This window comes from Mercenaria mercenaria, chromosome 6 (genome assembly GCF_021730395.1).
Source record: "Mercenaria mercenaria strain notata chromosome 6, MADL_Memer_1, whole genome shotgun sequence".
NCBI lineage: Eukaryota > Metazoa > Mollusca > Bivalvia > Venerida > Veneridae > Mercenaria > Mercenaria mercenaria.
In genome coordinates this window covers 35726782-35752726 of record NC_069366.1, presented here as the reverse complement: position 1 = coordinate 35752726, position 25945 = coordinate 35726782, and the positions used below count along the sequence as shown (strand labels likewise).

General features: G+C 33.6%; 1 protein-coding gene across 1 annotated transcript in view; it reads right to left on the bottom strand.

Moving 5' to 3' along the window:
* LOC123549214 (inositol 1,4,5-trisphosphate receptor type 1-like) overlaps positions 1 to 25945 on the bottom strand; it is a 96962-nt gene that overhangs the window by 8487 nt on the left and 62530 nt on the right. The window contains exons 38-57 of the mRNA XM_053545619.1: positions 23596 to 23709; positions 23099 to 23270; positions 22511 to 22615; positions 21924 to 21995; positions 21634 to 21763; positions 20058 to 20196; positions 19613 to 19771; positions 19090 to 19246; positions 18078 to 18175; positions 17608 to 17713; positions 16031 to 16081; positions 15643 to 15867; positions 14167 to 14292; positions 10649 to 10798; positions 9569 to 9670; positions 9081 to 9164; positions 8139 to 8321; positions 7793 to 7898; positions 6571 to 6686; positions 6116 to 6285 (exon numbers count right to left, since the gene is read on the bottom strand). Of these exons, the coding sequence (XP_053401594.1) occupies positions 6116 to 6285; positions 6571 to 6686; positions 7793 to 7898; positions 8139 to 8321; positions 9081 to 9164; positions 9569 to 9670; positions 10649 to 10798; positions 14167 to 14292; positions 15643 to 15867; positions 16031 to 16081; positions 17608 to 17713; positions 18078 to 18175; positions 19090 to 19246; positions 19613 to 19771; positions 20058 to 20196; positions 21634 to 21763; positions 21924 to 21995; positions 22511 to 22615; positions 23099 to 23270; positions 23596 to 23709 (2565 nt within the window). The remainder of the gene's footprint in view (positions 1 to 6115; positions 6286 to 6570; positions 6687 to 7792; positions 7899 to 8138; positions 8322 to 9080; positions 9165 to 9568; positions 9671 to 10648; positions 10799 to 14166; positions 14293 to 15642; positions 15868 to 16030; positions 16082 to 17607; positions 17714 to 18077; positions 18176 to 19089; positions 19247 to 19612; positions 19772 to 20057; positions 20197 to 21633; positions 21764 to 21923; positions 21996 to 22510; positions 22616 to 23098; positions 23271 to 23595; positions 23710 to 25945) is intronic.

Below are 25945 nucleotides of genomic sequence, written 5' to 3'. Positions count from 1 at the left end.
TATGTAAGTTAAAACAAAACTACAAAACAACATCGTTTAGTGGATACATACTGATGTTTTACATATTTCAAGTGTCATTTCAATTCTACCAAACAGACCTTGATATTTATTGTTCGCAGTCACAACTACATTTACACAGCGCGGTGCATTTTAAGTTTGCCTTCAAGCAACTAAATATTGATATATCAGAAAATCGAGGAATATATTGATTATGACAATGATGCAGTCATATCATGTAAAGCAGCAAACATTGTTCGCCGGGATATGTTCAGTAGTAAAAACTGTGCTTTTAATGGAACATTGCAAGAAACTTGCTAACAGAAGGCTATACCAAAATTCCTACAGACTATTGTAGAGATGATCTTAGGGAGTTCAAATATTAAGACTAGGACATCGAAAGTTGATGAGTTTCAATCCGCCATGTCCAGAGCACAACTTATGATATTTAACAGCACATCTACTCGTCGCAGAGACACAACAAAGAGTGTGTATAATTGCAAGCAACGCGAACCATCTCTACCAATATATGTAGGACTCATTGTACAGGCAGAGACCAGAAAGCGTGGTTTTGTGGATAAGCTTCATGATCTCGGTCTGTCAGTCTCGGTGATTCACGTTGATTGCAATTATACACACTCTTTGAACAATGCATCATTGTAATAATCAATATATTCCTCGATTTCTTTCAAGGCAAATCCTACATCATCATTAAATGCCAAAAAACTTCTCGGCCTTCATTATATGCATGCATGTCTTTAAAATGTGCCATGAGTCTAGTTTTCAATCTTGTTGAGTGAACTGCGAAATGTAGATACTTTATGCAAGGTTGACCCATTTCATTTATTTCAAATAAAACATGTGTTATTATCAAGAAGAGTTGCATTTGCAGTGCTCTTCCGTGTAACTTTCATAGGTGTTGCATCACTGTATACTGATGCAGCCGTTTAGTTGCCGTATCAAGCTCTCGGTCTCTGAACTTTACTCTGCATGTCTTATGCCATTTACCTTTGTTCTTTGTCAAAGTATCAGCTATGGATGTTTCCCTTTTCAAACTTTCCAGTTTTAAAAGTACTGGAAGACAAACCCCTGGTTCTATGAATTTATAGATATTATCACAAAATGAGGTATACTCCTTTCCAAAGCCTGGATGAATAGGGTTAATGTTAGCAGGGCATTGTAGGGGTTCTCTTGTAGTTTCTTGGCATATGATACAGAGATGCAAATTGATTTCAATACCCTCCTTATCTGTGTTTGGGGTATCATTTGAAAAGTTAGTAGTTTATAAGCATATTAAGTATGTTATTTGTCCAACAATGCAATAATCTATAGCAAGAACATGCAGTAATAACCTCCACCAACAAGAGCTGTCGGAGGACAGCAACGCTCGACTATTCAACAGTCTTGTCAATTGAATGAATGCAGAAGTTGAAAAAGGGGCATAATTTTGTAAAATGCAAAATAGAGGTATTGAACCTCTGTACTGCATGTCATATCACGACAGTGAACAAGTGTGTTAAGTTTTTTAGATTCAATCTAGAATATTACAAAATATTACTTCACAGTGTTTGTTATAAATATCTTTCTACAGAACCAGTAAGTACTATAATGACATATTCAAGCCGTTGTGTTCTAGTCCGAGAAATTCGTAAAATAATTGTGCACATCGTGTGAAAAGCATGAAACTTGGCATGCTAGCTGATGAATATATTTCATTTTATTTAAGAGTGGGAAGCGGGCTGTGAAAATCAAAATGGCTGCCAAAATCCAAGATGGCCGCCAAAACTTACAGTTCTATAGGAAAATACTGAGACGACTGTTAAGATAGCATTAAAATAACATATTTTGGCATATTATTATATAATTATATCAAATATCAAATAAGCATGAGGTAAAAGCAAAAATAAAATCCAATATGGCTGCCAAAATCCAAAATGGCGGCCAAAATATTATGTTTACGAAACAAAAACGCACTACCATTGAGCATTTTTTGTAATTATCTTGAAACTTGGCAAATAATTGTATACAATCATACTCAGCTTCCAATAAGAATGACAAATTAATAAAAAAATGTCCAATATGGCTGACAAAATCCAAGATGGCTGCCATCATGTTTTCATAAGTGAATCACGCAACCATTGGGGTTTACTTTTTGTGTGAATATCTATGAAATTTACATAATTCATGCATAAGTGTTCACTCCTGAAATAACATATAAGTGTACACTCCTGAAATAACATTAACATTTGTTAATAAAATCAATTAGTATGGCAAACAAAATCCAAAATGGCAACCTTAAAAGATAGATGTAGTTTTACATATTACAGAAAAGTTATCATTTCCAAAAAATGCCATATATCAAAGTTCACAGGACCAGTTCTGACCATCGAATGTTTTATATGCATTCATATATATGTATGTAAGTTAAAACAAAACTACAAAACAACATCGTTTAGTGGATACATACTGATGTTTTACATATTTCAAGTGTCATTTCAATTCTACCAAACAGACCTTGATATTTATTGTTCGCAGTCACAACTACATTTACACAGCGCGGTGCATTTTAAGTTTGCCTTCAAGCAACTAAGTATTGATATATCAGAAAATCGAGGAATATATTGATTATGACAATGATGCAGTCATATCATGTAAAGCAGCAAACATTGTTCGCCGGGATATGTTCAGTAGTAAAAACTGTGCTTTTAATGGAACATTGCAAGAAACTTGCTAACAGAAGGCTATACCAAAATTCCTACAGACTATTGTAGAGATGATCTTAGGGAGTTCAAATATTAAGACTAGGACATCGAAAGTTGATGAGTTTCAATCCGCCATGTCCAGAGCACAACTTATGATATTTAACAGCACATCTACTCGTCGCAGAGACACAACAAAGAGTGTGTATAATTGCAAGCAAAGCGAACCATCTCTACCAATATATGTAGGACTCATTGTACATGCAGAGACCAGAAAGCGTGGTTTTGTGGATAAGCTTCATGATCTCGGTCTGTCAGTCTCGGTGATTCACGTTGATTGCAATTATACACACTCTTTGGACAATGCATCATTGTAATAATCAATATATTCCTCGATTTCTTTCAAGGCAAATCCTACATCATCATTAAATGCCAAAAAACTTCTCGGCCTTCATTATATGCATGCATGTCTTTAAAATGTGCCATGAGTCTAGTTTTCAATCTTGTTGAGTGAACTGCGAAATGTAGATACTTTATGCAAGGTTGACCCATTTCATTTATTTCAAATAAAACATGTGTTATTATCAAGAAGAGTTGCATTTGCAGTGCTCTTCCGTGTAACTTTCATAGGTGTTGCATCACTGTATACTGATGCAGCCGTTTAGTTGCCGTATCAAGATCTCGGTCTCTGAACTTTACTCTGCATGTCTTATGCCATTTACCTTTGTTCTTTGTCAAAGTATCAGCTATGGATGTTTCCCTTTTCAAACTTTCCAGTTTTAAAAGTACTGGAAGACAAACCCCTGGTTCTATGAATTTATAGATATTATCACAAAATGAGGTATACTCCTTTCCAAAGCCTGGATGAATAGGGTTAATGTTAGCAGGGCATTGTAGGGGTTCTCTTGTAGTTTCTTGGCATATGATACAGAGATGCAAATTGATTTCAATACCCTCCTTATCTGTGTTTGGGGTATCATTTGAAAAGTTAGTAGTTTATAAGCATATTAAGTATGTTATTTGTCCAACAATGCAATAATCTATAGCAAGAACATGCAGTAATAACCTCCACCAACAAGAGCTGTCGGAGGACAGCAACGCTCGACTATTCAACAGTCTTGTCGATTGAATGAATGCAGAAGTTGAAAAAGGGGCATAATTTTGTAAAATGCAAAATAGAGGTATTGAACCTCTGTACTGCATGTCATATCACGACAGTGAACAAGTGTGTGAGTTTCAATCCATTTCTAATTTGTAGATACTGAGATACCAGCTTACATACAAAACCTTAACCAAAAACTGCTAAGTCGAAAAAGGAGCATAATTTTGTAAAATGCAAAGTAGAGTATGGACCTTCACAGTGCATGTTAGATCATGACGTGAACAAGAGTGCGAAGTTTCAATCCAATTCGATTAGTGGATACTGAGATATCAGATTACATACAAAAATTTTACCAAAAACTGCTGTCGAAAAAGGGCATAATTTTAGAAAAAAAGAGTAGAGTTATGGGACTTGCTTAGTGTAGTCAAACATGACAGTGAACAATTATGTAAGTTTCAATCCATTCCAATTAGTAAGTACGAGATACCAGCTTAACATACAAACCTTAACCAAAAATTTCTAAGTTGAAAAATGGGCATATTTTGTAAAAAAGCAAAATTGAGTTATGCAACCTGTGCAATGTAGGTCATGTGTTTATCACAGTGAATAAGTGTGTGAAGTTCTTAAATACCCTTCCCACAGTGGTTACTGATTTACCAGCTTACATACAAAAACTTAACCAAAAATTTCTAATTCGAAAAAGGGGCATAATTTTGTAAAAAAGCAAGATAGAGTTATGGAACCTGTGCAGTACAAGTCAGTTTATCACAGTGAATAGTGTGTGAAGTTTCAATCCATTCCCACAAGTGGTTACTGAGATACCAGCTTACATACAAAACCTTAACCAAATCGGGACGCGGACGTCGACGTCGACGCAGACGCCGACGCGGACGCCAACGCATGGGCGAGTCCAATAGCTCTACTTATCTATGAATAGTCGAGCTAAAAACTAGGTCTACTACTACTACTATTGTTTCATGCTAAAAGTAAAAAATGAACACAGTTAAGGCTACAGTTTGTAGTTATCCAAACAACAAATGGGTAAGTGCTGATATGTAGTAGCATACATGAAGGATTGAATATATACAGATAAATACATGAGTATAGTTAGGTAAACATATATGAAATGCAGGAACTATGTGCACTGCATGTTAGACTGATGTGAAAATTATACAGTCAGGGTGTTAAAACGTATAGATAAACAGTTTGATATATCTTTGATAGATTTACTTGGACAGAATTATTTGTTATTTTGAATTGCGGGAGCATGTGTCAGTATTAATGTTTTGACATATTTATTAAGGCTAAATTTAAACAAAGGGGAACAACTTTTGTTTATACTGATGCATTTAAAACAAAAGGAAGGAACTTTTTAAAAATTTGTTTTAAATATCAAATCAAATAGTTGATATATAACAATTTAACTTTTATTTTGAATCCATACAGCATAAACAGTATTCTTGTATACTTCAGTAACAATTTCTGTTAGTAGTATACTTCAAAAAAAGTTCTATTAGATTTATTCAATAAAATTGCATTTTCATTTACTTTGTTCTTGAAATATAGGTAGAACATGTTTTGTTTATTTGTCTGTGTACTGAGAGCATTTCAATTAAGTATTATTGTTAACAATGCATTACTTCCACCTAAAGTAAACAATGCTTTGTATTTTTGGCAAGCATCATTTATTTTGGCAGCCATTTTGGATTTGGTCATACAATGATTAGACTTATTCCAGGTATTATATTATGATATTCTACTAATTCCCATGTCATGCTTTTTGCATGTTTTACATAGCTGTTTAATGATTTTCCTTAATTTTTTCATAAATTTTGAATTATGGCGGCACTTGGATTTTGGCGGCCATTTGGATTTAAGACGCTGCTTCCCACTATTAAATGAAGAGTAATATATTTATCTACTACCATGCCAAGTTTCATGCTTTTCACAAAAAGTGCACAATTCGACCCTTTTTAGGAACGGATTTCTTGGACTATTCATTTTAACGTGTTCTATTTATATAAATAAAAACATTCTGGTTAATCCTTAAATTTATAACTGTAAAGTAGGATGATTTGAATAATTTGATATACAATATTTTACATATTTTACATTAATGTCATATTTACTATAAAGGGAGCTGGTCCACTGTCATACGTCTAAATATAAAAGTAAATGTAAATGTATGACAATGAAAGCAGCGCTAGTCTTTGAAATGTCAAAAACTAGTTTTAATTATTTTATTTTTATAAAAGCCTTATGCTCCGAGAAAGCCAGACTCCCATCAACATATGTAGTCATTAATAACAACACTTACCAGCCCTTTGTAAGAACAATTGCCACAGGATTGCTCAATATCCTTCGCTGATAGGCAATATCTTTCATAATGTCTCCAGACCAAGCCATGAGGTCCCGGATTTTGTTACTTGGTGAAGATCTGTCCACACTCCATTTTAACATCTCTTTTACTTCCTCACGTAAAACGCGCTACGAAAAGAAAATATAGTGCCATTCTATAAATTTTGTTAGAAGACTAAAATATCTTTAACTTTTGATATCTACTGATAAACAGAGTATTATTTCTAGTTTTTCAAAGTTGAGTACTTTCATTGACATGCTTTTTGAAAACGAATCATGAAGCAATAAGAAATTTGAATAAATATTCGTAGATTTACGAATTTTCATTAAACTGTTTTTCACTAGAACGTATCGAAACAACAGAGGTCAAATATATTTGTCTTTACGAATTTGTAATTCAAGTTGTGGATATACCTTGCTTTTCACACGAAAGTTTGCTTTCTGTAGCTCATCATCTTTCACTACTTCTATAGACTGACAGTTCTTTTTATAGAAATTGAAAGCCTTTTGCTGCAGTGGTGTCAGTTTCACTAAAATCGTAAAACTATTTAAATGATAACGATAACGATTTTATCAACATTCTATAACAAGAAGGTTTGGACAATCCATCCCATTTGGAACACTCTATAAATTGCTCAAGCAGTTTCCTAGATCGGCTATAAATCTTAGGTTTGCTCCTGAAGAAGCAGGCAGCAACAGTATACCCTTATTTAATGGCTTGCAGTAGGTAGCCAATAGTTTTGAATATTCACAGGAAAGCCATTTTTCACACTTATGTTTTCTTAATTTTTTTTTACTTATATGCTTAGTAAACGTTAATTAACGGTAATTATATAGACCGATTTTATGTCACAGGTTATGGACCGGCGATTTACATAAGGATTCATGTAACAATCACTTATATATTTGCTTCATATAAAACAGTTTGTTCGAAATAGTAGCGGTGTAATGGCACATGAAAGTGTTGTTCATGCAGTTTTTAAAGATAAATACACAAATGCCTAAAAGTCAAAAATGAATTACTGTCAATTACTTTCCATTCCGGCATAGTTGTTCTAGTGTTCAGACACTATAGGTCTCTGTGTGTATTATAAATTTCATAACTAAATGAAAATAACTAAATTCGCAAGTCATGTCATATATTTACAGCGTAAAGTTAATATCAGAACTTATTATATCCTCGTTCTCCCTATAATTACACTGGAACCAGAAACTTGAATATTTTTCACATTGACGTATGAATTTCATATCGGGTGCGTGGCGTCATTTTAATGAGTGTCGTTGCATTATATTTCATTTACGTCATTATGGTCAATTTTATTTATGGTATTGAACTTATTAATAATATTAATATACAATACTAATATTTATGTTATACTAATACATGTAGAAACGAATGCAATAAAAAGAGCATGAGCATATGCGCTCGTTCTTTAGTGGAATAATATTGCGCTTCTAAAGTCCTGTAATATTTTCGCTGCATAACTTGTGCATGTCCCCAATAAAAAGCTGATAACCTATAAGTATATTATACATTTATGACGTAAAAAATCTGTCCACAAACTAAAATAAAAAGGTTATTCCAATAAGAATTTACAGTGAATATCATGAAAAGGCAAGAATAAAAAAGTGTTACGTGTTTCTACAATATGAGGGTCTATGTCAATCATTCTCGCAAGTATGAGATAAAGACGGTATCCGACGTCTTCGTATTCCTCCGCAAACTCATTTTTCTCTTTCTTCTGTTAAGAATAAATAAAAGTAATTCCAAAATGGTGTGTAATAAAAAATAACTTATTTAAGAAATTGATAATCAGTTGGTGTAAAAAGTATTTATTATTATCAGTACATTCTGTTGCGTCACATGACAAATTTACATGTATTACAATCATAAAACTGAATGTAGGCCGCTTCGGAACTAAAGTGAAAAGTCTCGGTATTACATTATTTAATTGTCATAGGTATCAAATACGAATCCCTACCCCTAGACCTCTGATAAGTTTATCCTTTGCTCCTGTCAATGCTTTGTTCTTTGATGGTGGCAGTGTCCCCTCCAATTGTATATATTTCATCTCTTCAAGTTTCTTCTTGTCGATGCCGTGGTTCTCAAAACATTCCGTCATAAGAGCTACAACAGCTTTCTTATCCAAGGTGTCCTTCACTTCCTATAGAAGAGTCATAATGTGTAGTTAAACAAGAGCACCGTGCGGAAGCCAACGTTCATTTATTAAAAAATGTATTAAGTTTCTAAGCTATTGTATTCAAAATCAGTGGATCTTAACAACTCTTTAAACAGGAAATTCCAATTTTCTAAGCGAAACAAGCGCCATCATTTAAAACAAATATGCCTGTTACAGTTATGGTTCTTGGTCTACTTATTTACCTAATATTGACGAATATGTATGCAAAATTTCAAAGCTATGCCTCTTATAACATTTAAAAAAAAGTGGAGCTAAAGGAAAATTTGAACCAATAAATTCTAATTTTCCCAGTAAATAAAGAGCAATAATTCCGACTTGTTTCAAGTCAGACTTATCGTTCTTGACCAACATTCTCAACTAATGATGATAATGATAATAAATAAATTTGCAAAGTTTCAAAGCTATTGCTCTTATATTATTAAAGAACTGTGGACCTTAACATTTTTTAACAAGAAATTCCCATTTTCTAAGTGCAAAAAGGGCCACAATTCTTCTGACATAGTTTGTACACTTAATAACCTAATGATGATAAACATACAACAACTGTCTTGAAATTATCTTCTGTATAATTAGTTTAGAGTTCATCGAATTCGGTTTTGTAAAATATGTCATTTATTAAGTTGGTTAAGTACGACTATACGTAATTGTTTTGATGAGGCCATTGAATATGTGACAATCAAATTATTTGACGATTAATTTGGACTGAATAAATTATTGCGTTACCAATGCCACTTGTGTTTTACCAGGTCCATTTTCTTCTACCAGTGATAGAACAAGGTTGGAAATGCTTTCTCTCAATCCCAATACCTGCAAAAATATATGTTAGAGCTACCCGTTCATTTTATTCAAAACAACATGTATTGGAAGTGAAAACCTGAATAGAAAACCAAGTGCTGAATGTCATTTATCATCAGTTATTATCTACTCTTTAAATCATTTTAATGCTACACAAACACTTTGTACAAATTCATATAACAAAGAGTTAATACCAAAGACGTGGACAGAAATTTACCTGTTAGCGAGTCGCTATCTAAATATAATTCTAGAACTGTTGAAAAGCATGAAAATCAAGTTCATTTTTCATGTAATGAATGAAGTGGAAACAATTGTGTTTCAAAAATCCTGGTGTCTATTCTGGCACTTATATATGGTTTTGAAATTGACCATGTAGAGCCTTGTAGGTATAAGTCAGAGTTTTGAACGGTACTTACCTTGTCAGTAGAGCAATCTTCGAAATCTCCAGCTCTCATAATAAAGTTTATATAGTCAATTATCTTGTTGTCGTAGATGACCACCCGGTTTTCTTGATTGCCCTACAAAAAGACTTCGTTTGCAAACATACTACATATAAAATATCTTTTTGTCACGACTTATGTTCTGAAACTGTATTAAATTTTGAGAAAGGATTAATTGGAATGAATTATCTATTACATCTTTTTATAAACTTTAAGTTAAAAAAGTACAGAAGAAATTTATTTTGTATATAAAACGTATAGACCAAAGGACTGGCATTTACAAGCCGTCGACATTTAATAGATAGTACAAAAGAATAGTTATGCTTTTAACTTTTTGACAAAATGCAGTTTCTCGTTTATTATTTTAAGCCAGAGTTGGAATCCAACCTTCATCGACATAGTAACAGCGCCTAACAAAGAATGACAGTTGACTTTCACCTGAAATATTCTCATGTATAACGGCATATGCATTATTGGCCACATCCACAATTTCAATTAAACATGAAGTACTCTGTTAAACAACATAGACGGACTTCCATTTTAAAATATAACAAACTGCACCTTCCTACTTTTGCCAGGAATAATTACCTATCAATTTTAAAATGTTGGTTTGTTTTGTTTTGTTGGGTTTAACGTCGCACCGACACAATCATGGGTCATATGGCGACTTTCTAGCTTTGATGGTGGAGGAAGACCCCAGGCGCCCTTCCGTGCATATTTCATCACAAGCGGGTACCTTGTTAGAACAACCGACCTTCCGTAAGCCAGCACATGAAGACTTCAACGCCCCGAGTGAGGCTCGAACCCACATCGGTGAGGGGCAAGTGGTTTGAAGTCAGTCATCTTAATCACTAGACCACGGAGGCCCAAGGTATGCAATTACGATAATTAACAAATTAATTGGATACAAAATCACATTAAGAAAACATAACAAAAATCAACATCCTAATCAGTCTGTGTCTTGGGAAACCTTTAAACCGTCTAATGATTTAATGAGAACTTAAACAGTACAACTATGAATAAACATATAAACGATCGATTATATGGAAAACTTACTGCCGTAAATTCGGTCATGGAATCGAAGAGCTGAATTACCAAGTCGATACTTTTAGCTTTTATGTTTGAATAGATCACATTTAGAAATTGAGTGACCTCGCCTATTATGTTGAAAGACTTCACATTATCCGGTTGTTCTCGGAGGTAATCCTGCATTGATAAACACGGCAAACACATATATTACAACAATAACCCTACTTACAGCTGTGAATTCGTTTATACACTCAAAAAGTTGTACGCATAGATCAATGTTTTCTGCACATATGTTTGAATATAGAACTGTAACAAACTGGGTTGTCTCCAATATAATGTTGAAAGTCTTCAGATTGTCTGGTTGCTCTCTGAGATATGCCTGTTGACAAAATTAGAACCCAATATTCTATTAGTCAGGTGAATGGCTAAAAATGACTAAATCTTCATGTCTTTTACCATTCTATTGGATTCATTTCAGCAAGCAATATTTATTACATTCTACTTCCAACAGTATTTTTTTTACAAAACGAACACTAAGAACATCTTTAACTATAGAAAGACAATTAAATATCGAGATGTTTAAAGTGCGTTTTACGCTAATATCTTTTAAATACGGTGTTCTACTGTATCCTATAAAAATTTGAATGTTTTGAATACCATCTATACGTCTTATACCATTTACGAGTGACATTCAGAAAAAGAGCATGAAAGAAGCGTCAAATTGAATAAATGAAGAAGTCTGAAAGCTGAGTTTACTGTTCGTAGAAACAGGACTGGAACCCTCGTCGATTTGGATCTAAAATATATAGACACTATAAGCAGATTGCACGTGAACGATTACATTTAAGCATAGGCATACAAAACATAATACTATACAGATATACCGTTAAATCATTTATTTATGCAAGCAATTTTGTGTGCTTAAATAATTTTGTTGAATGAGGAAGACTAAGAGAGTAATGTATATGGAAAAGCAGTGTGAAACTGGAAACAAACAAAAAGTGCCGATTTAAAAAATGATTTAACAGTATAAGCTGCTCATTTTCAAAACGCATTCATTTTCAAAATTATATTGTATTATCTTAAAAAGCTTATATTCGAGACTGTAACACTTGTTTCTCTTGTGTAATAAAACAAAATACTCATTTTGACTTTGATATTCAGTGAAATAAATGCTGTATTATATATTGTTTCGAATACACAGCAAGATATTTATATTGCCAGTATATTCTTATCTTAATCAGAATCCAACTTAGCTTATTCTTAAATACGAGGGGCTTCAAAAAGTTATATGGTTCTAGGAAGTTTTGTTAACAAGAAAACTATCAGGCAAATAGTGTTTTCAGGTTTAAGACTGTATCTTTCAAAGAAGCATTACATACTTGCTTCTTATTTCAATTGAAGGAAAAACGATTTAGACATTCGTTGCAACTTTGTTCCAAATATCCCTCATTCAATCGTATAACATACTTTATACAATGTATATGTAGAACAGATACAATTCCTTAACGAAAGAAAACTATCAAAATATAGACCGTGAAGTCAACACAATTTAACACAAATAAGGCAGAAGAAGAAATTGTCAATAGACTTGAAGCAGTGCGTACGAGATTTGCAAGCTAGTGATCCTTCGAGGTGCGTGAGAGTGTGCACATTCATTACTGTTATGATCGTCAAACGAGCACCTTATGTAAGTTGTTTGCTCTATTATTATAGAAAGTTTACATCTTTGTTTAAGTTTATACAAATTTAATTTAGTCGATGTGAAGGAAGTTCTAAACTTATATTAACACTAATCGAACCTCATTCTGTCATGATGAACCCATCACACGAGGTATGAGAAAAGGCCAGTTTGCCTTTAATGCTGAGCGCAAGCATGGAGCACTGGTTACCATTTTTCACGTCTTTGTTATGAGCGCAGGGATCGAACACGACTCGCACTGAAGCGGTCGCTCTACCATATGCTATCGAGGCGGTTTAACTTATCTGTTAGTTTTATTAAACACTTTCATTACAAAGTAAAACCTTACATTATGTTTTTCTGTATAACGTCGTTATTTTTACTGTGGGTAGGGGAAGCGCCATGGTAAATAGAAAATAGAAATCTAAAACTATGACCCCCAGTTTTCTTTTAAGGAATCGATAGCGATTGAAATTGTGTACGTTTGTTCAAATTTATTCAAATTACTGTCTGGAAGTTTTTAAATATAAGCGTCTTTACGAGAAATTTTGGGTAAAACTCGACGCCGGTTTTGCTTGTTTTGCGTTCATAAATCGTTTGCCTCCGATGTGACGTTGAAATAAACTTGACAAATTATATATCATTGAAGAGATAATTTTAACACAACTTAAAAATAAAGAATTTTGCCGGGTTTTTGCTGTATATAAAAACGCTACTTAAAAACCCTGTCAAGTACTATACGTCATTCTGAGCTCTGCTGAAAAAAAAAACGACGCTAGTGGTCATGTTTGAAGATTTACAGCAGCAAAATGGATAATAACAGAGAACTGAAAAAAAAATATCAGTCTTTTCATCGTTGAAAATAGGTAGGTTGCGCATTCTACCTTGATGTTTGTGTATCAAAGACATATGAATGGATTATAAGATTTTTCTAGAAACTTTATTGAAAGCCCTCGTAAAATATATCAACCACCTTGCTATTTCATTTTCAAATAACGTTTCCTTATCACTTGAGTAGAATGGATGCCAGAAACTTTATATATTTTCTTAAAGATGAATTTATTTTGGTACAACTACTAATTATTACGGAAAAATGTATAATTTTCCTTCATATGTATTTTATTTTGGTAAAACGTCTTTTTTCTTACAAAAGACAAGAAAGTGTACAATCTCTCTTATTAATATGTATTTATTTTGATTGACAGTGACATGTAAAATTTGCATCAGTGTTTATTAAAAAAATAGAAATATGTGCAAATAAACGGAAACAATTTTGTGAATATTTTATTCTGCATTTAACTACGTCTTCAAATGAATGCTGCTGAAAAAGTACACAATGATAAGTTACAAAATGCAGTAGCACATCTGTGTAGACAATATTGTACTACATTCACATTGATTGGTAATTATGTATAATTAAAGTTCTATGAACATGAATATGCTATCTATGTGGTCAAAATGGAGTTTCATGTTGATACTACATTTTTACCAGGATCTATCTAGAGGTTGTAATTGACAAATCTTTCAACGTTGACTTAACTTGAAGTTTTTATTACGAAACAAAACATTCCAGATACAAATAACACTAGTGAGTACTAGCTCTACCAGTATTATTTAGATGATCTTATATGTAGCAGATTAATTGTGTGAAAATTGTTTTTAAGCAAGAAGGTTAGTTTTGACACTGTACATTTTGATACTGAAAGAAAAGCAAAGTAGATATTTACATGTGATTCTTCCTAACTACAAGAGTTCTACATCTACCATTGAAGTAAATGAGTACATAGAACTATGTGAGAACATTTATACAATGTTGATATATAAGAAACACGGAGGTTTTCAAAGGCATCAACGTTTATGTTACCTGTAATGTATGGTTCTGTCCGTCACACATACGAGCCATCACTTTGAGTACAAGCTCTATGTAGCCATCGTTTCTAAGCTCTTGTGCACTGTCACTTTCTTCCTCTTCTTGATTCTCTTCTTCATTCTAAAGTACAGAAAACAGTTCTATATAGGATGGTTCGTTATATTTGACACATTATGTATCATTAATGGAGCTTCAATATATCTCAATGCACACGTCAGCACATTCGGTTCACAAGATTTCACAATCCATGTCTGCTCAGGGTCTTCTCATTACTGTTATAATTAATATTCTGGCAGCTCTTCATTGAAATGGGATTTTCTTTTTAATGTATAAAATGACTTATGATTATATTACTCTACAGTATTTCTCTTCTTCAGCTATCAATTCAAATAAAATGCCAACAGAATTTGTAAACTATGTGTGAAACATTTATTAACTAATTGTTTCAAGTAGATGCATAATGGGACGAGCCAGAATCTTAGCCTTACTCCAAGTTGCTACACAACATGTCATTAACTGAAAATTTGAATATTTCTGTACAAATTACTTTTATGACAGAAGAAAATCCTATATAGATAAAAGCTAACTATGGTAGTTAGAGACAGAAGAAAAAGTGAAAGAGGTCTACGAAGCATGTTAAGGACACAAAGCAACAGCACAATTATAACATGAGGTGATTTCTTTTATCCACATTAAAGGGACTAACCCACACATTTTAGGCGAAAAAATAAATTCTCTCAAAAATCAATAAAAAGTGAGTACTATGAAAGTGACAAGAGGTACTTACTTATTGATATAAGTTTGTTGAAAGATGTTCTTATAAATAATCAAAAACATCGTGCAGAAGGTAGTAAACCGTTGCAACGCTTTTGAAATAATGTAGAAAATTTGCATTCTTCTTGCATTTTTGCCAATACCAAACTTTTATTTTCACCCACTTTATCGTTTTTCAGTATCATATATACGGTCTGTGCCAAACTTGATGGAAATGAACAATATTGAAAAGTTTCTCCCAAACTGTGGGCGAGTAGCTTTAAGGCTTAGACGAATATCAAGCAGCCATTCCGCTTCAAAGAAGCGAAATCAGCCTTGTTCTTTTGTGCGTGGAAGAGTTTGTGAAAAAGTGCGTCAGTGAAAAAAAGATGGAAGAGCTATCTAAAGTGAATCCTAGACTACTAGTAAGTGAATTATTCTTACCGTAAACCTAAGCGAATTTCAAAAAAACTATAAAACCTTGAAAAGGTCACAGCAACTACTACAGTTATATTATTGCCAGTCAAATAGTCAAAGCTACTGCAGGTGCGTTAGTGCACCACCTAGTGTTTAAGGAAATAGTATTCAAGCTGTTTGACAAGAAAGCTCTAAAATACCACCAAGATACGATACACTTCGAAAGCACATTTAATATTGCATTTTCACTCAGAAGCTTTAAGGTGATCAGTGCTGAACGCGCATGCGTGCATGAAACACCTCATCTTCTTCATCATCTTCCGGTATTTCTACTTTTATTTCGGTCATTTCTGTGTCTTCAAACCCAGCATTATCCATCAATGCCAAATCTTCTTTTGCAGTCCCATTTGCAACTTTAGAAACTTTATCAGAGACCTTGTTTTTCTTCCCTGGTTTCGTCTTGACCGTCCCCTTCTTTTTGGATTTCTTCTTACCGCTGGACTTCGGAGTAGACCTCTTGGGTTTCTATTAAAGAAATAACAGCTCTATGAAACGATGACAAAATTATTGTAATTACGTCTTTTTTCTTCATTTCGTTTTTTTCTTTCAACAAACTGAAATATCTTTTTCTATATGTCTAAATGTTTAAATGGGAAACGTAGAAAAACGGACAAATCATTTAACATACCCATCCGCTGAGCCTCTGCTGCCTCAAAGCATCTTCATATGCTTGGATTTGCTGTAATATATAAACCATGTTTTAAGTTATTATATCAATCGGAGAGTAGTGTTCTTTCATTGACAGTTTGCTGTACATAACAATATTATTATATTAAAGGTTTATCTGAAACTTATGTGTACTTCAGCTGACATAGATTGGTAATATTTGCCATATGTATATTTTCGCTTATATTCATGCCTAATATTCGCAATGTGCAATGCATGTTTATTATCGCTGATATTCGCGGCTAATATTCGCAATATGTTTATTGTCGCTAACATTCGCGGCTAATATTCGTGAAAATGCTCATTTTCGCGAACAGAGAGAAATGCGAACCTAAACCCTTGAGAATATTAAAACGCGTTACTAGCATCAAAGCGCGAATTCTTAACGCACAAATATGTCTGTTGTTTATGGTGGCTGATTTCTGCCATTTCGCGTTTTCGCCCGGCGATCCCGCCGAGCGAAAACACGAGAAATAACAAGTTAAAATGGCGGGGGAGCGAGGCGAAAACCCTCTTTTTAGCGGGGGCGCGGAGCGAAAACACGATAATAAGCGGGGTCGCGGGGCGAAAAGTCGAGATTTAGTAACTGGAATGTCGGGGGCGCGGTGCGAAAACTCGACGTTTAATCAGCGCTAATTATCGTGTTTTCACACCGCGACCCCGACATACCAGTAATTAAATCTCGCCGCGCGACCCCGCTAAACAGCGAGTTTTCGCTCCGCGCCCCCGCCGTTTTGAGGCTTAAATCTCGACTTTTCGCCCCCTTTTCTACAACATCTTGATGGCGTCATCATTACACAAAAATGTGGCGGGAGAGGGTGCATAGGTGTATTTTAGAAAGGTAGGCATGCTACGTAATTTAATTATTTACTTTATAGAAAATAAGGAAAAATATTGCAAACTTCAAGATTTCATATCCTGTACAGTCTAGTTTATCGTCGAAATTAGAGAAATAAATCGGCGGGGTCGCGGGACGACAACCCGCTAATTAGCGAGGTCGCGGGGCGAAAAGGCGAAATTCAAGCATTTCAATGGCGGGGGCGCGGGACGAAAACTCGCTAATTGTCGGGGTCGCGGGGCGAAAAGTCGAGATTTAGTAAATAAAATGGTGAAGGCGCGGTGCGGAAACACGATAATTAGCGATCTTCAAACGTCGAGTTTTCGCACCGCGCCCCGCGTCCCCGCCATTTTAACTTGTTAATCCTCGTGTTTTCGTTCGGCGGGGTCGCGGGGCGAAAATGCGAAATGGCAGAAATCAGCCACCATAGTTGTTTACAAAATCGTGAAGAGAAAACCGTATCTACAGCTTAAAGTGAACCAACTACTTACTGTTAAAGAAAACTATAAATACCAACCTCTATATTCATTGAACCAGTCCAACATATCTTATATCACACACAAAAATATTCATTTCCGAGTATTACTTCGATCAAAGACATTTGTATCAATATTTAGTTAGTGTGTTTTTATACGTCATGTTAATAGACAAATGACGATAACACTGCACAGAAAAATAACTTATAATTTGAAATAATATACCTTTAGCGCATGAATCGTAACAACAAACGTATTTTGCGACCTTTTCGATATAGTTTTAGTGGAATCTTTCTTCTTCTGTGCATCCATTTGGGCTTGTAAAGACCGTCTGAAAGGGTTTTAGTATGACTGTAATGTATAGTTTAACAACACGATAAAGTTCAGATTATGCACATTATGAAGATGATAGGAACCTATCCTTGTCCATTATTGGTACCAAAACAGCTTACCTAAGAGACATTTCGTGAACATATTGTTTTATGATAAAGGTTTAGAAATCGTGCTGCTGATCAATATGTTGCTGAAACAGACGGGAACTTCGGTTGTTGAAGATATATGCAACTTTTAACAGCTATTTACAGCAGGTATACAGTTAAGTGAGAAAGAAAGATTATGATCCTCTGCTTTATTTCAAATCGCGATAATTGTTCTACAGCGTCTGACTACGTGTAATTAAACAAAACGCATCTTACTTTTCTTTGATTGTATTTGTCGACAAGGCCATCCTGTCTCGCACAGCCATGAAGAACACCTCCTCTCTAGTTGAAAGAAAGTAATCCAACATGGATTTCTGAAATAAAAAGATTATTGATTTTTCAAATCAAATATATCTGCACAGGGTAATTTTCCTTTCTTAATATTCTCTAATAATATGCTTAAAGTGTCAAAATAATGCGGATTCCGAAGCTTATTGTGAAAATAATTTTATTTACTGGTTATACTTGTGTATTTGGTTGATGACTCATTTACCCTGTATCTGATCAGTAACCTCATCCAACAAAATACCTATACAAGTCGAATGGTAAACATTTACTAGCAACGGCTTTAAAACAGTTCAGTGCAATACTACCGTGACAATATTGAAATACAAGCACCAAACGTAAATATGGCAATTAAATGGCCACATAAGTCAAACGGTCTTTGGCCAAAGGGTAATGATAGTAAAGTTAAAAGCATGGAAACTACCGGCTGAGTTTCCATTTATACATCGCTCTTTCTTTTAAATGCGCATTTTATTATTTATACATTGTATATATGTAGAGATAATTTATACGAAGTAATCGCCACCACAATATACCAGTCTGAGACCAATTACGACAAACCGCCTAGCAGTACAAACGAGCGTGTGTAATTCACAACAAGTCCACTAACCCATTAAGATTAGTTTCGATGCTGCTTTATATACATTAAGGAATTGTACTACATGTTCGTACTGATTCAACATTTGCAAATATACTCAAATCTCTGTTATCATGTCTCACAAATAAGAAGTGACATTTTAGTCTATTTACTGATTGGGACTAGAGAAGCTATATTTTCTCTCTCTGAAAGTTAACTGGATCTCGAGGATACACTGAATCTATAGAGATAGATTGCATTTATTAGATTCAGAACAGTTGACTTTCCCATACGTGAGATACACAGAAAAGTGAGATATACAGAAATGCAAAACTCAATAATTTATGTTACAAAAACAAATATCACCTGGACTACATGGTTGGCATTAAAAAGCATGACACAAAGAAAACCAAGGACTTCTTTTGCCACATCCTCATTTCTCGTAGCAAGATGCGGAAGTACTTTCATCATCGCTTTCTTTGAATCATAATTGTTTTGAATTTCGTTTATCAGTTTCAATCCCCTGCAGTGACACAAACAACAAAAATCAGTTTATCAGTTCCGCTAAAATCAGTCCTTTCATATATAATTTCGTATAATTTCCAAACTTTTGATTTTCACATTGTCAATAACTATTCATTATTATCTACGTACTTATTCTATTACTAAATTTAGTGTTTTCAACCTTATGTCTAACTTGATTTTTAAGATGCCAGTATATTACCTTCAAAACATTGTAGTTGCATGAGAAATGAACTTTAAAACTACATAATTTAAAACGTTCAAACCTCCCTTTTCGTCATTTGAAATGTTTGATTACACTAAAGAAAGATTATATAAGATATAAACAGTACATAAAAAGATGTAATATTTAAGTATAATAGCAAACTTGGCAATTTTTGTTTCCGTCGTCCTTGTCGCCCAATCAGCTGGCAACTTCCTTTCTTCATTGTGAATCATAGCTCTAAGAATCTGTAGACATTTTATGTTCAATTCGTCCATCTCAAGTCGCGCATGTTCTGTCATTCGTTTTCGTTCTAAGGAAATACTAAATAGAACAAGAAAAAAAACTGTGTGGTATAAACACTCCTCTCTTTTAGTATTTCTAAAAGTCATGAAAAATCTATTTTAAAGCTGGATAAAAACTAAAAATGTTATTTTACGTATCCTCATTTCAAAGAAATAATTAGTAAAATTAATTACACACTGACAAATAACGACCTTTATAATTCAACCAGATTCATAAGAACATTTTTGACAGATAAATAAGCTCTTTTGGTATTTCGAAAAGTATTAACATTAGTGTTGGTGGAAATAGTTATGAACATTCATACTAAAGTTGCTCTATCAATTTTGCTGTCCACTCATATTTCTTGATGACCTTTTTCTCCGACTGAATGATAAAACATCTGACAAGACTCTGAAATTCCTCTCCTAATGGAAGTTCCTCGTCTCCACCTAGGTCAGTGTATTCTGTAACAGGAAATGTTTGTGATGAATCAGACAATATATATTTCGTTGAAACCCGAATGAAACAACAGAATTTTATCAATTAAAGGTGTTTACCACAATTATTTCTGAATGGCAGATTTCACTATAATTTTGTACGGATATATGTTCATAAGTATTAAATAGCTCCGAAGATAAAAAACAATATCTGAAATAATCAAATTCGAATAACACAACCGAAATCCGTATTTTTGGTCTGTGTCAAAAGTACATTCATGATATTAACCATAAACAATCAAAGTTCAGGACTGCATTCTAGTTTTCGTTTTGCAAGGGAATTGTACCAATGATATTATGTATAAAAATTAACAATTTTAAAAGTTTCAGTCTCAATTAAGAAACTAAAACATTCTCCTCGAGTAATGCCTTGTATTAAACGTCAATAAACCAGGCTGGCCATTAACTTCATAAAAAGAAAAATATCTGATAGGTAGATTTTAACCAAACTTTGACGGATGTTGCAAGCGAGCTTTTTGCTACCGATTACATCACACTATTATCCCGTTTGCAAAATAACTTTTTACCAGTGCACATGTACTTTTTAGATACATATTTAAGCTTGAGACCAATTAATAATATAACGAGCTATTACCGAGCACATATTGAGGACTTCACACATGAAACGGAGTAACATTTGAAAAACGATAAAAATGTTACACTCCTACTTTATCACTTTATGAAAAATCATTAACAAAGTGAAACTGTCTTTTTTGTTGGGTTTAACGTCGCATGGACACAAGTATAGGTCATATGGCGACTTTCCAGCTTTGATGTGGAGGAAGACCCAAGGTGGCCCTCCGTGCATTATTTCATCACGAGCGGGCACCGACCTTCCGTAAGCCACATGGATGGCTTCCTCACATGAAGAATACAACGACCCGAGTGTGGCTTGGATTCAGTGTTGTTATATTTTCTGGTATTTTTGGATCATGGAGTCCATTCTATAGATGTGTAATAGAGTTCCGCTTAAGCCGGTGCAAAGGGGCGTGAGAGGTGTTGCACATTTTATTACCTCTCATTAACAGACTCAATCAAACCGAGTCTGCTATTATTCTTTTTTGGTTATATTCTATGCTTCCAGGGGATATTTTTACAGATTTTATTTAACCCACATCGGTGAGGGGCAAGTGATTTGAAGTCAGTGACCTTAACCACTCGGCCACGGAGGTCCCGAAACTGAAAATTACACCTTTAGGTTTTCATTACTGTAATTATACCTCAGTATGTATTTTATCTGCAATTGCTATTTGTTCCACGTAAGCAATGCACATAAAATTATGTAATTGTTTAGTTTAAAGTTCTGTGAATGAGACTGCTGATATTTCAACACTGATGAGAAATATAAGTTTCTTTATAGATATGGGTACTCAGTGAAAAATAAATAGATCGTGCCCTACTTACCTCGTTTAGAGTTGTATTTCAGTTGTGCGTTTACAGTGTTGTGTCCAGCAAATACAATAGCGCAACTCTTTGTAAATGTTCGGAACTTGGCGTTTATCTCCACCTCGTCAGAATAGTATTCGATGTTACCCTGTAATTCGAAATGTTACAATAACACAAGTTTTAGACAACATCTAGTCCATTTAATATCACTTAAGACATTTCAACTAAAATATCTCTAGAAAATTGAAATCTCTTTGCGACTGTATCTTCTACCCAAAACTATAGATTCTAGTTGTGTAATAGCATACCCTCCGGATGGCACTTGATGTGTCTTCAGCAGTGATGCCCGAGGCAAATCTGTTTAGAACATGCTCTAGGTTCTGAAAGTGAGAACGAAATACATCACAATTACACATTTCACTTGGCAAGAAAATTATTTTCATTTTCATTTTTCTTCCTTACAATGACTCATATATTTTCTAAATCGTTATTTTTTGACAACTGATATGCTGTTTTGACGCAGGGTAGCCTTCATACGTTAGGTGCCGTTAGGGCACAACTGTCATCGATGGAACACAATCAAGACCGCATATAATATCATTTCATGCCTAACCTTTCTTGATATCAGGTTTTGTTATGCTGATGAGAATCTTGTTCCCGTTACGGACTTACATGTGGTATAGCCTTACTATGATCGGTGGTGGCATCTTAAATTTCAAATGCTCTACTGCTAATTAAAATCAAATTGGTAGTTTTAGCTTTTCAGCAGTAAAGCCGTTCTACAAAAACACCTTCAAATGTATACACAACTGATGATTTCATTTCATGTGAATAATGAACCTAAGTTTTTCTTTACAGGATTAATCACCATAAAGGACAGGAAAATGATACTCACGGAATTTGGCATATTTGAAATTGGCACTATCACGCTGACACAGTTGACAAGATTTTTCATATGCATGGGTTTGAAAACCAAAGGTCCCAACACTTCACCAAACATCTTCAATAGAAAATTAAAGAAATATGCGTTTACTCCAATAGCAATAGGTAATGTTTCTTTACAGCGTTTTAATTTGTTTGGTTTGAAAAAAGTTTTCGTTTCACAAAATTTAGTATTCTATGAAACATTAAGTTAAATGCATCGTCTTATTCGTCATGCTCAAAATAAATGTAGATATGATATATAAATTCGTTTTAGTAAATGAAAATATATCAGCTTTTATCATAGCATAAATGTGGGAGACAATATTTCTTATTTGAAACTGTATTTTGTTTTCGAAACAATACACATATCAAATGATAAGAAAATATTTACAAGTAAAACTGAGCTGACTTACGTGTTAGAATGTCGTTTTGGAAAATAAATACACATAATGAAAAACTGAACAAACAAAAGCGTAAAAGATTCTAACAATACATTGATCAATAATAAGTGAGAACTGAGAAAAAACGGAGCAGTGTTAGTGTTAAAATATCATCATACCACAATTGCTTTTGCGATATGGTCTGTCTCGTCAAGTTCATTAGGATGTGCAGAACTGTCAGGAAAGTAGAAGTCCCTGTAGAATGACTCCAAGAAGGGCAACACTCCTTCCAGAAAGAACAGCAATGTCCCGTATGATGAGGACTCGAAGTCTGGAGCAGCAGCTTGTCCGCTAGGTAGGATAAGTGTGGTTTAATATGATTTAACACAGTAAAGTATCTATTATTATTTTAAATATTTGCAAAATGATACTATCAGAAATGGTGAGAATTGATATTTTAACGGAGAGATTATGTGTGACAAAGTGACACAAATATCGTTTAATGTAGGCATAGAGGTAACCTCATTGCTTTTTCTTGGCCAGCAGTCCCGTTTAATGATAGAACTAAATTTAATATTATATATAAAGCTTAACACTTCTAGTTTACATTAGCGTTGCGGTATTTAAAAGTGGCCTTGAAAATATGTAACCGAAACTCTTAAAAAAAATGATTTACCTTTTCTCTGGTGCTGTCTTTATGTAAACTGCTATCTTGTCTGGGTCCTCTTTGACACTGTCAGTCAGTCTGTTCATCTCCACCGAGACTGTTGACATGAAGTCCCACAGATCTCTATTAAATTTAACAATGACAACTCTTTAATTGTGACAATACCTAAGGGTTTAGTATTCGAAACTAACTCATTTATTTGAAAATAGATAAAATTTGAGCTTCAGAAAGAAACCGAATACTAATCTTTTTACTGTTAATGGAAGTAATACCTCCTAAAAATGACAGGTAGGAACAAACAAACGTTTCTGTACACTTACGGTTTATAAATTTGTATTTTCTTGATTTAAGTTACGCTGTCAACAATATAAACTGATACATATATTTTACTTTCAAACTACATGCATTGATCAATTTATAACATTGTTTGAATGAAATGGAACTTGGATCGTAAACGAATAGTTTTACAAAAATAATGTTGGGTACTTCAATAAATAAAATAATGGCAAATAATTCAAAATGACTCTTGCTTCGTGGTGTAATATACATGTTTTTTGCAGAAAGCAAGTTCATATTTTATTTATTCAAGTCCAGAAAAACTAGCTTAACAGAGATCCTACTGAATTTGAAATGCTGGATACATGTTTTGTTTTTATTTTGACCATTACAGAGTGGAAAATATCTTTGAAAAAAATGCTGTCAGAGAAAGCAGATAAAAAAAAATACGTGTGACTTTTGAAATCAGCATTTTAAAAAAGAAATAATGCTAAAAGAAAAGACAAAACAAATTTACAGGATCTTTGACTGTATCCTTAAGTGTCCGTATAATTATGATAGGTTTTATTTGAAGTTTTTATTTCGATATTCGCGAGATGATTAACACTTTTCAAAATGCTTTTATTAGCAGACAAGGCGTTGTTATAACGCTATTCAACAGTAAACTTACATGTATGCAGTAATTCAAATGTGTGTATATATTTAACAATGTTTTTACAGACCTGACAACATCAGACTCTACATCTATCAGCTTACTTACTTTTCAAATCCTGTGGAAGCAATGCATGCCTAAATGTTTTGCAGATAATTTGCATTCTAATTTCATAGTGTTACATTTTCTACGGGTGTACACATTGTCCTAATTTACTTCACCGTGTAATTTATTTTGCAAGATTTTTTAATCAAATAACAACCGCATTGTCTATTGTCTGCTCAACAATGTTCGGAGTTCTAATACGCAGGAATTGAACCACGAGGGTATCAACACCTGAATAAGGAACGTGGTAAAGCAGAAGGTAAACTTGAAGAAGGCAATGCTTATGTTAATTGAAAAAAGACGATAAAACTTATACTGAACTTTATTCATCCGTGTAGTAATGCATCAGACGTAATGCGAATAACTGGCGACCTAATTGGCGTCATGCTGTTCTATAAGCGGTAAGCACATTAATCGTTGTTTATTAAAGAATAAACCACGTTTGACTTCCTCCTTTGCTTAATTGACAAAACAATGGAGCAAAGTTACAGTAATCAATATTTCTGATATCTTAAATGTAATTAACATATAGTTTTCTAACTATTCTCGGAAGATAACAAGTGGTATTCATGTTATATATTACTCTACGGAAAAGTTTGCGAATATAATATACATGTAGCATCCGGTGAAATAAATCAGGTTATATCATGCTGTTAGTTGCAGCTGTTATTCTATACATTCAGACGGACAGTTTACCGAGAATAAATATTGCATTGTCCCCTTGATATCTCACTGAAGAAGGATATATACATTCAAGTATTCTAAATTAATATTTCTAGTCTTTAATCGTACTAATGTTAAAGTTAAACACATAAAACACAATGAAATATACACCACATTAAAATCATACATGAAATAATTATATGTATATCAACATATATGGAACACATATTGTTTGTAAATGAACATTCATGAAAAAACTTCCAACATCACAAAACACATACAATAACACTGAATAATTGTTCTTGTAAAATTATTGTTTAAAAATTAGGTAATAAAGCTGGTCATTTTCGCTTATGTTTGTTTCTTTCATCATTTATGGAATGAATAAGTAATACTGTATAATTTACTAAGTCTAAGCAGAAATTGAGCAATATCTATGGAAGTCTGTTACCATAAGTTATTATAGAAAGTGTTAATTCACGAACGAAAATATACTTTATATATACGTTTATTGAACTATAAGCGCTATATGACCAATATGACAATACAGCACTATATATTGTGCAGCTGAAAACGTATTATTATTAGTATTATTAAAGTATCAGATTAAACATGAAGAGTTTCAAATCTCGTAAGCATACAATCAGTGAATCTGTTTGCTTT